Source organism: Lithobates pipiens, unplaced genomic scaffold (genome assembly GCF_037356315.1).
Source record: "Lithobates pipiens isolate NorthernLeopardFrog02 unplaced genomic scaffold, aLitPip1_a1.2 Scaffold_13, whole genome shotgun sequence".
Taxonomy (NCBI): domain Eukaryota; kingdom Metazoa; phylum Chordata; class Amphibia; order Anura; family Ranidae; genus Lithobates; species Lithobates pipiens.
The window spans coordinates 230,442,909-230,455,025 of NW_027507718.1; the positions used below are offsets into that span (position 1 = coordinate 230,442,909).

The 12,117-nt window shown below is 40.6% G+C and overlaps 1 protein-coding gene across 3 annotated transcripts in view; it reads right to left on the bottom strand.

Annotated features, from left to right (window-relative positions):
• Nucleotides 1-12,117, bottom strand: part of ARHGEF18 (Rho/Rac guanine nucleotide exchange factor 18) — a 569,373-nt gene that overhangs the window by 119,337 nt on the left and 437,919 nt on the right. For all 3 annotated transcript variants that reach the window (XM_077476320.1, XM_077476319.1, XM_077476321.1), the window contains 2 exons: nt 10,347-10,414; nt 3,221-3,284 (listed from right to left, as the gene is read on the bottom strand). In XM_077476320.1, the coding sequence (XP_077332446.1) occupies nt 3,221-3,284; nt 10,347-10,414 (132 nt within the window). The remainder of the gene's footprint in view (nt 1-3,220; nt 3,285-10,346; nt 10,415-12,117) is intronic.

Genomic DNA, 12,117 nt, shown 5'->3' on the forward strand with positions numbered 1-12,117 from the left:
AAAATCCATGGAGATGTTTGGACCAACCTGCTGAGTTCCTTCAAAAACTGTGTGCAAGTGCACCTAGAAGAATTATTGCTGCTTTGAAGGCAAAAGGTGGTCACACCAAATATTGGTTTGATTATCTCTTCTGTTGATTTACTTTCCATTTTGTGAATTAATAAAAATAAACAATTACCACTAAATTCTGAAACTATTCTTCATTTGCAGATTTTTTTCCACACCTGCCTAAAACTGTACAGTACTGTGTATGGGTCAAATGTGTCCAAAACTCTGACTAAACTGTCATTGTCAACTCAGAGTCACATATGGATTATCGGGAGGCGTTAGGACAGGCTCCAAAATGACGTCAGCACTGTGCAACTAATAATAATGCAGAAATATCAGGAACCTCCTACCAGCCACGGCATCGCAGCCCATTTAAAGCTGTAGCTGGTGTAAAGGGGGTTGGGATTAGCAAGCTGCAATATATTGCATTTTAAAATACCGCTTTACAGTCAATTCTTTTTTTGTTGTGAGAAATGTAGTTCCGTGTACTACCAAAAAAACTATGTGTGCAATGGGTTGTCTGACAAGATTCCATTCCTTTACTGAACCGGCCTACAGCAGTTAAACGATTTGCTTCAAGTGTTCATAAATATGTTGATTTCAATAGTAAATTGGCCTTTAAAGAGGAAGTAAACCCTGATGAGTTTACTTCCTCTTTTTTTCCCTGCAAAGGTAAAGCATAATGGACTACTATGCATCGCATAGTAGCCCATTATGTGTCACTTACCTGACACAGGAGCCAGCGAAGTCGCGCTGTCCCCTGTAGTCCGCCGCATCCATCTTGCTGGTGGCGTCTCGCAGCTCCGCCGCTGTCATTCGGCGAAGCCGCGATGACGTCACTCCCGCGCATGCGCACGGGAGTCGACAAATGCGGCAGCTCCATTTTTGGAACTGCCGCGTTCAGTGCGCCTGCACGCCGCTGTCTACGGCGCATGCGCCATAGACAGCGGTGCCCGTTTTCGGGCAAATATCTCCTAAACCATATAGGTTTAGGAGATATTGCTTGGACCTACAGGTAAGCCTTAATCTAGGCTTACCTGTAGGTCAAAGTGGTTTGTAAGGGTTTACAACCACTTTAACTCTTTAACTCATCTGTTTAATGTCTACAATTCAGTTTTAATCCATGTGTAGCATTTTATTTCAGCTGTTTATGACTACAGTTTAAAGGGAAGATCATGGTTAAGGAAAAACAACATCCAACTGAAAGAATAAACATGCACCCTTAGCATGAAAAAGCAATGCACTTTGAGTCGCACAATGAGAATTAAATTATTCTCTATGGTGCCCATTCACATCAGTGCAGCATGACACGTTTTTGGAAAAGGGTTCAGTGCTTATTTGGTGCGGCTGCAGCGAGATTGTGACTGAATAGACTTCAACGGAAGCGCAATAAAAATTCATGTACATGGGTTTTTGCAGGTTGGTAATGATCTTTAACAACCAGCATCCAGTCTCCTCCTCCTTTTTGAAAAATGCAGTAGACTCAAAGACACAACCAAGTTGCACTACATACCTGCACTGAAAATCAGATTAAAATCGCAGCTGCACTAATGCAAAAGGTTCTGCAAAAATGTAAAGTGCCAACGAGCAAGTAAGGGGCCTTTCACACGGGGCTTTCTGATCAGGATCGTCTGGATGCTCCATTAAGCCCTACAGAACAGCCGATGTCAGTGGTGACATGTCCTCTGATACCCAATCCGATCCTGTCTGTGAAATCCAGACTGATGAAAACCCTATTTTCCATCCGTCTGGAGAATCGGATCGGATGAAAACAGACAGGCGGTCCGTTTTCATCCGATCTCCATAGAAGACAGTGGGGTTTTGACAGGTCCATCTCCGCACAGTGAGCGGAGACAGACCTGTCATCTGCCTGCTCAGCAGGGAACAGTGGCGCAGTCCTTGCTGAGCAAAGCAGAGTTCGTACATGGACAAGCCTGTGTGAAAGGACCCCAACAACTATAAAATAAGTCAGTGTGAATACATTTATGCTGCTAATTGGACAAAAATTGTCAAACATTCCACATCCCTTTACATCTTTCATAGATTGCATAGTATAAGATTTATAGAATAGGAATAGATTTATTCTATAAAGTATAATAATAGCTTTTGCACAGTAGCACATTTTAGGGCTTGTTTACGCTTGTGCTTGGGGGACAGTAAAAGCACATGGTTGAATCTTGTTTTTTACTGCCCCAACACCCCCCCCCCAATCACCCCACCTTAAGCTCCGAAGGCAGTGGACAGGGGTATACACATGCTGCCGGCACAATGCTGAGGCAATAACCAACTCTCCTGTCATGCTTGGTGACCCATTCTAACAAATGGAGCTGCACTGCAACAGGTTGTGCCATTTATGGGTTTAAAATAGGCGATACAGAGGCAATGTCACCTCTTCAACATGTGCCAAAAGGTTCTGAAAAGAGATGTCTGTGGGTTCCTTTTCAGAGGAACAGCAGTCCTTGCCAAATGTGTAAATAAAACTTCAGTTCTTGTATACTGAGCAAGTAGAGGGGCAAGATTAATACAATTAATAATAAGGTGATCAGGGCTTTACTTCTCTGACTGTAAGGAAAGCCTAGGGGAAAGAGAGTTGATAGAAACGAGATGTATAAGTGCTAGATATAACCATACACAACATAAATCACAAACATGTCAAATTATATAAATTTAAAAATTAAAATATATATTAAAATAACATGGATATTGAGTGACTTTCCTGTAACCTCCTCATCTCGGAGTGCAGCACAGAACACATGGCTTACATTTATACAGCAGGCAATTTTCTGCCATGTTCTTAATGAAAATAGCAAGACTTTTCAGGGCATATTCATAAAGCAGTGAACAAGAGTTTAATCGATGTCATTTAAGATACATGCACCAGGAATATTTTCCTGTAATGAATGTTTGGTGTCAGATTTACCACTTTATGAAAATGCCCCTTAGCCCTCGTTCACGTTGGAGCGACTTGTCATGCGATTTGACAGGTCTTCCAAGTCGCACTGACACGTGGCTTTGAAATCGTGCGAAAAAACCTGCAGCTAATGTGAACAAGGGCTTAATGTGAACACTCTTCTGAAGTGGATTACATTGATTGTATATCACCCATATAATTTGAAAACACACATTTTTTGATCTACTATTATTATTATAACACTCATAGAAAGTAAATTACCTTTACCTTGCTGATAAAATGAATATACGTGGGAAGACACTGCAGGCTTGTAAAAACTATCCTTCTGAAAAAATAAAAAAAACACACAATTGTTTTTTTTTTTAAATTAAAACAAGGATTATTAAAACATTGGAGTTGAGTTGAGATGCCAGCGCCGGTGAAGAACGGCGCTATGTCTGTTTATTACAAGTTAGCAGCTACAGTTTTTGTAGCTGCTGGCTTTATTTTTCAAGATATGTCTGAAGAACCGCTTTAAGGGGATTTGTAATGATTTAGATACATTTTAAAATGTCTTTATTTTCAATGTTAACTTGTCTATTTTTACCTGTTAAAAATCTTTATTTTACAAGCTTGTTGCTATTTTTACTGTTAGTGCTAATTTTATGACTACTCCACAACAGCACCCTGAGAAGCAAACAAGTTGATTAGTGTACAATCCTGGCTTGTCTTGGTGCAAGAATGAAATAATTCCCATACATATATCAATCAAGATGGCTGAAAACACAAGAGATGTCAGCAGTAAAGGAGGAGACACAATCAATTGAGGGAAGGTAGGCAATGCATACTTTAGCTCAGTATTAACAGAATAACTGTCACAGGGATATATGGGTACATTGTTGCATATATATGGATAGGAATCACAGAAATTTAATTAAAGCGATTAGGATTCGTCATCTATTTTTCTTTTTTTTTAATACCAAAAACATGTCATATTTACCTGCTCTGTGCAATGGTTTTACACAGAACCCCAGAGCCTCTTCTTCTCTGGTCCACCCTTTGAACAGTATATACCCAATAGCAAGCTGGTGCATGCTCACTCCTGAGCCCTGCTCTATGCATCTATAGGACATATAGCCACAGGTTTTTTACCTGCATATAGACAGAGGTAGTTTGTCGTTGAATGTGGAGGCTGTGTTCCAAATCCTCCATTTTTGGCATATCAGATTGAACAAATCCAGATGAAGTGTTATTTCCCCCTGGTCCAAGTGATGACAGCTGAAATAATCCGCCTGCCAGTTGTCCACACTTGCGTTGTGGACCGCAAAAAAATATATATATTGTTGGTTGGTGAATTTTTGCCCAGGATGATGGAATCTGGTTTGTTTACCTTAAAGTGGTTGTAAACCCTTACAAACCACTTTGACCTACAGGTAAGCCTAGATTAAGGCTTACCTGTAGGTCCAAGAAATATCTCCCAAACCTATACGGTTTAGGAGATATTTGCCCGAAGACGGGCACCGCTGTCTACGGCGCATGCACCGTAGACTGTGGCGCGCAGGCGCACTGAGCGTGGCATCGCCGATGACGAAGTCTCGGCTCCCGTGCGCATGCGGGGGAGTGACGTCATCACGGCTTCGCCGAATGACAGCAGCGGATCTGCGAGACCCCCACCGAGAAGATGGATGCGCCGGACTACAGGGCACAGCAGTGACTTCGCTGGCTCCTGTGTCAGGTAAGTGACACATAATGGGCTACTATGCGATGCATAGTAGTCCATTATGCTTTACCTTTGCAGGGAATGAAAGAGGAAGTAAACTCATCCGGGTTTACTTCCTCTTTAAGGCAGCCGGTGTCCTCTGGTCCTCCTGATATTTGATATATGCCACTGTGGTGGCATTGTCTGTCTGCACGCAAATTGGATGTACCTTTAGAAGTGGAGTCCAATGTTGGAGGGACAACCTGACAGTGCTGAGCTCCATTTTGGTAATAGGGAAATGTGGTCACTGATCATGTTCTGTGAACTGTATTGACTCCTCTCCAGCCTGACAAATTTGCATCTGCTGTAAGCACTTTTCCAATTTTATGGAAGGAAAGTTTTTCTAATTTTCACAGAAAAAAGTTGATAAGAGCAAGCATGGGTTAGATCCAAAGAAAGAACCTGCTTTTTTCATGCTGCTTAAATGTTCAATTGGAGAGTTCTTGATTGGAATTGGACAAAGGTACTACCTCAAAAGAAGGCTCTTATTAGACCCAGAAATCTCAAGGCACATCGCACTGTGTCGACCATGAGCTCTTAGAGAAAGAACTATCTTTTTTGGAAGGAAGACTTTGTAAACATCCAACTTCTTTACAATTAACTTTTGAGGCTTTCCCTCCTTATGGAGGGTGTCAATGATGGTTTTCTGCACAACTGTCAGGTCAACAGTCTTTCCTGTGATTGTGATTCCTACTGAACCAGACAGAGACCATTTAGAGGCTCAGTGTTATGGCTCAATTAGCTGATTAGAGTGGGACACTTTGAGCCTAGCATATTGCACCTTTTCACAATATTCTAATTTTCTGAGATTATGGATTTGGAGTTTTCATGAGCTGTCAGCCATAAACATCACAATTATGACAAATCAAGGCTTGAACTTTCTTGCTTTGCATGTAATGAGTTTATCTCATATATTAGTTTCAGCCTTTAAGTTGCATTAGTGAAATAAATTAACTTTTGCACGATATTCAAATTTTTCGAGTGCCAACTGTATAGCTACAGTATATAGCTTTCCAATCACTTTAAAATAACACCATTGTTAGCCTCCAAATTCAGGGGCAAAAGAAAAAAAAAACAAATGCAGAACTGCGCCCAAATGAAATTGTTAGCATTTCTTTGACAGAGCTTTCTTTTGGTGGTAATCACCAATAATTTTTTTATCTTTTTGCCTTATAAACGCTTCTTTTATAACAATTTGCAAATAAATAATCTTTCTTTATAAAATTAGGCCAAAATGTATTCTGCTACATTTTTTGGTAAAAAGAACTCAAATCGCTGTATTATTTAATGTGTGTGAAAGTTAGAGTCTACAAACTAGGATTTATCTTCCTTGTAAATCTCTAAAAGTCCGTTCCAGGCATTTTGCTATGTGATCAACTTCAACAAATCTGCTCTTCAGCATTCTTTGGAATACTTGGGTCTAATCCTGGATACATCTCAAAAAAATAAAATGTATATATATATATATATATATATATATATATATATATATATATACACACACATATATATGAGAGATATATAGATATATCTATATATAATTTTCTATCTATATATAATATTTCTATCTATATATAATTATATATATATATGAGAGAGATATAGATATCCATATCTCTCTCTATAATTTATATATATATATATATATATATATATATATATATATATATATATATATATATATATATTATTGTTTCCCTCCCCCCCATATATATTTTTATTTAGAAAGCAAACATGTTAAACTTACCTGCTTTGTGCAATGGTTTTTCACAGAGCAGCCCTGATCCCCCTCTTCTGGGATCTCCCGCCAGTGCTATTCACTCCTACCCCCTGAACAATGCCCCCATAGCAAGCCACTTGGGGGCACTCATGCGTGCTCCCTTCTGAACCAGCTGTGTGTGTCCATTAACACAGAGTGCGGCTTGACAAATTTGGCAAGGCCTCCGTCTCCCACCACCTGGGCTTCAACAACCAAGAGAAGCAGAGTGTAAAACTGGACCCCAAGACAACAGGCTTGAAAACGTTCAACTGATGCCACAGTGTGTCAGCAAGCAGACGAATTAAGTCTGTGTATTAAGTCTAGATGTATGAGAACAACACGTGTTGCTTCCAGTTCTTTTCAGTTTCAGTATAGTGATCTCAAGTAGCTACCAATATCAGAAAGCAGTGATCCCACAGAGCTAACACATCATTTGCCGCACTCACCATAAGATGCTTTGACTGGCAATGAACTTGCCTCAAAATCTAGGGGTTGATGGCTGAGAAAATCTACTTGCTAATTTTCCACACCAGGAATGTGGATCACAGACAGTGTTAGAACAAGCCATTCTGCCTACTCAAGGATGTGCTTCCCTAACTGGGTGGCCTGCATAATAGCACAGTATAATAACGTAAGGATAGACAAATCGCCTATAGGTCCAGCGGATTGATTGCATGTTCAGACACCGACCAATCATACTGCATCAAACAGGTGCCCAGAGCTCTGCCCCAACAGTAAAGGCTTTAGTCCATCATAAGAATTCTCAAGCTTAAAGCAGAGCTCCACCCTAAAGTGGAACTTCCGATTATCGGAACCCTCCCCCCCTCCGGTGCCACAATTGGCACCTTTCAGTGGGGAGGGGGTGTAGATACTTGTATAATACAGGTATCTGCACCCACTTCCAGGCATAGATAGCCACAGATTCTGCAGATATTATGCCACTTCCTGCGGGGCCCTCGCTGTCTGCTGGGAAACACACGGATCCCAGAGACAGGGGGGACCATCCTTATTGCGCAGCGTGACTCGCGCATGCGTAGTAGGGAATCGGGAAGTGAAGCCGCAAAGCTTCACTTCCTGATTCCTATACCGAAGATGGCGGCGGCAGCACCCGAGAGCCGATCGAGAGATCGGCTTTGGGTGCCGACATTGCGGGCGCACTGGGCGAGTAGGTGTCCTTATTTTAAAAGTCAGCAGCTGCAGTATTTGTAGTTGCTGACTTTAAAAAACAAACAAAAAACAAAAACAAAGGCGGAACTCCCGCTTTAAGGAAAGACCTGCTGATAGTATTGGAAAGGTTTATTCAACACAGCAAGACAGCTTGTGTCTGAGGCTGGATACACTTTTCACTGAAAAGCAGATATTTGTACAACCTGGACAGGATATTTCCTTTGCAAAATCCAAGTATGGAAGCAAGCAAATTAAACCACATACAGCAGGAAGATAATCAGACCTAGAGCCCTCCAAACAGCTGTGCAAAGACAACCTGTTTGCGCCCAAAATTTGAGTTTACAACCCCAATCGTTTTCTGAAGAAAAACAAACACTCACTTGGGGGTAGTGCCGATAGACATCTTGAATGTCTATGGAAGCCAGAAGTGGGCCTGGCAAAAGAAGGTACCATCTAAACCAGTAACTCTATAATCATTGTATAATACAAGATCATACAATGAAATGCAGATATACATAAAACACACACTCACTACACTACTAAAAATACAATAAAAAAATAATAAACCCATATACATAAAAACATGATAGCAAAAACTGCAATATAAACAAACCTGCCCATGTCTAACTACATCCCTGACACTTAAAGTATTTTAATGCAAATTGAATTAAGTAGCCTTTAAATACCATAAAAAGGCTCCTGACATAAGGTCCTGAACTAAATCACAAACCATTTGGGACTCAAATTCAAATGTGTGAAACCTGGCAAAGAACATACAGTTGCCTAGTTGAGGTAAAAAAAAAAAAAAAATGGGTTGAGCCACCACAAGCAAGGTTGAGCATAGTCTACAATTTTTGAGAAATCTATAAGCAATACCAATTGTGGTGGCAGGGTCACTTTAACCTAAATGGCAGAGTAAGACAAGTGTAAATTGAAGGGCCCTAGTATTAGTAAAATGATAAAATGATAGTTGCCAAAATCACGTAAAAAAAAAAAGAGCAGTTATGAGAGACTTAATCTATATTCTTTGAGACCTGTAAAAGGGTAGCTGCGGTAAATTAGACCAATTTGGCATCACTGTCTAGATATGCCAATGCACAGACACAACTACACAGGGCTGTTGAAGAGAAAAACAAATAGCTAATGAGCTCAAGGTCCTCTCAATTAGCTGACTGGAGAGATGAGCCAAGAATTCAGCTGTCTGGCCTGAAACCACCACCAACTGCTTGATTGAATACCTCCTTAAGTGACCGGATCTTACAGGTAGGGGCAATAACTACTAGAGGGAACTTTCCCTTTTTTCGTTTTTTTGTTATTGTCCAAATCTTCCTTCAGGCAACAGTATAACCCATGTGTATTGAATATCTTGGGAACAATTAACTTTTTAATTTTTTTTTTCCGTGAAATGGAGAATGGTTAGATAACATCTATCAGGTTATCATTACTGCCTGTGCCTTCTTGTTTGTAAAATAAATTGTACATTCTGTATATAACTGCATTCTATTTTGTTTGCTTTGTCTATGTATTGCATGTGGCGCCAATAGTGTTTCAATTACATTTGCATTCTTTTTGAGTCTTCATAAGAAATTAGCCTGCCTATGTTATGCCCCTTGTTACTATAAACGTACAATTGTAATATTAATGTGATACCTATGTAATCATGTGTACAAAAAACTAAAACAGTTATTTGGAAAGATGTATCTTTTTGTGTCTGTTCTCTACTGCAGAAGCTATTAATTTGGAACCACTAATCAATCTGAGGATAGGGAGTTGCCTATCTATAGAAATTCCAGAACACTGTCCCAGTGATAACTACACCTGTCTTTTCGTGTCCTATTGCCACAGGAAGTAGAGGTAGAATCTTCTCAGCTACTCTTCCCAAGTCTATTCAAAGTAAAAAAATAAAAATAAATAGTATTGACTAAAGTTGGGCTTTAAATGGCCCATACGGAAAAGACTACTAAATGTCAAATGTTAAAGGCCACATGCTTTGACCTAGGTATGTGGTGATGAGACATGAGATCCCATCGTTTCTAAGTCAAGCTAAGTATCTTGTGTATTCTACCACCAAGGCAACATATTAGTATCTCCAACTACTGTGTATAAGATTCATGCTCCTAGGTTTTCATCCATACAATTGCTTTAGGGTGGAAAAATCTCAGCCACAGGCAAAAGTTTCTCAGTTTTCTTTTTATAAAGCTTCGGGCTTACCTCAACAAAATGGGTAATGTAAATATGTGCAACCTGGTCTCTTTCTGGATTCCTTTCCTTGTAATATCAGGCTTATCTTTTTGCCCAGTTTCCCACAGCTTTAAAAATATATTGACTGTACGTCAAGAAATGTAGGCAGAAGATCAGTTTTGAAAATAGGTCCACTTTTAATAAAGCTACTGAGTGTATAAGTAATGGAAAGAATTTTCCTGAGAGGAGCTGATCATAAAAGACTATTAGAACATACCACATTGAGCCAAAACAAAAAATATACTTGCCAGTGTTCTTGTATCTAGATGGGGTGCAGCACAGCCTCAAGTATTAAGCCAGATGTTCCACTGATCTCTAAGTTTATTCTGCCATAAAGGATTTTTTGATTCTTCAAAGATAACTTTCACGGAGAGTGTGCGCTTGCAGCAGATATGCTGCTAAAGGCCCATTTAACTTTCTTCACAAAATGTGCTGCCACCAAATACAGACAGAAGAGAATAAGAAAAGATATAATAAATTACCTTTGACTTGCTACCGGTACATTCAGGAAGTAATGTCTTGCAGTTTTTATGAACATTTACAGCACAGTCTGAAATAGATATTTGGAAAAAACAACTTTATTTTCTTGGCATTTACGCAACAATATTTCTAAATGGAGAGAAACGATGGATTTAGTATTAGAAAATTATACTGAATATAAACATGCAAACATGCAATGCTGTGACCAAACAGAAATGGGAGATAAAAGGAAGAATGAGCTTGAACTAAGTAACAAAGAGACATGCAAGAAATACTGTTATTCTTTGATGAAAAAGTATTGTATATAAAAGCTATTTGCCTATAATCGAAATGAACCCTCCTATACTTTTCAGCCAAGGAAGCTGCCATCTTAGCCTCTGTTTGATCTGAACCCATTAAAATCACTGGGATTAAATCTGCTTTATTATGAGCGACATGCAAGTTTTCTTGCTGGAAATCTTTGCATACCCAAAGCGGAACTAAACCCAACGATTTAAAGGTTTCAAAAAAACATGCTGGGACTGCGGTCATATTGGTTGTGCTCTGAACCAAACTGTAAAACCATGGCTGGTGTCATAATGGAACACATGTGCAGCACCCTGAAAGTTGAAGATTAAAAAGAGTTAAAGGGGTTGTAACGGTTTAATTTTATTTATTTTTTTAAACATATCATACTTACCGCCACTGTGCAGTTCGTTTTGCACAGAGTGTCCCAGATCCTCATCATCTGGGGTCCCTCGGTGGCTGTCTCGGTTCCTCCAAGGGCTAACCCCCCCCTCTGGGAAGCTCTGTCCCAAGGGGGTTAGCTTACAGGTGCACTCCCATGTGATACACTCAGCGGCCATAACCACCGAGTGCATCACTCAGCCCCGCCCCCTGACATGTTGCATCATTCATTTAATTGACAGCAGCAGGAGCCAATGGCTGCACTGCTATAAATCATCCAATGAGGAGCCCACAGGAGCTGGGAGAAAGCAACGCGGAATCGTGCCCATGGAGATTCGGGGCTCATGTAAGTAAAACAGGGGGCTGGAGAGTGCAAGGTGTTTTTTCACCTTAATGTATAGGCTGTATTAAGGTGAAAAAACACAAAGCTTTACAACACCTTTAAGATGGCAGCTTCCTTGTCTGAAAAAAATAGAAGGGGCCTCGTCCCGGCCAGAATTGCCAAAGTACTCCCTTAATACTACACAGATTGCTTTAGGAGATGTGTAGATAGTGACACACGGCTGATTCGTTTCTGCATACACATTTTTGATGCTTTCCAGCACATTTTCCCCACTTTTTTCTTCGCCTTAAAAGCGGAGTTCCACCCAAAAGTGGAAGCTCCACTTATCTGTCTCCTTCTCCCACCCAGTGACAGACTTGGCACCTTTTGGGGAGGGGGGTACGAGTACCTGTTTTTTGACAGGTACCCATCCTCACTCCTGTCGGACTTTGCTGCAGCAAGGTATGTCAGAAGTTTGGCCCCCCTCCTCCCTCTTCCCTCCCCCGTCACCGGGCCAGTAAGAGAGAGCAGCGTGCTTCGCACATGTGCAGTAGGCAACCGGCTGTGAAGCCGCATGGCTTCATTGCTGGGTTCCCTTACGATGACAGGCGTCGGCAGCACCCGAAAGCCAATGGAAACATCGGCTGGGGTTCCCTCATCGCTGGATTGCAGGACAGGTAAGTGTCCTATTATTAAAAGTCAGCAGCTACAGTATGTGTAGCTGCTGACTTAAATTTTTTTTGTGCAGGGGGTGGAACTCCACTTTAAGGGCCAGTTCACACCAC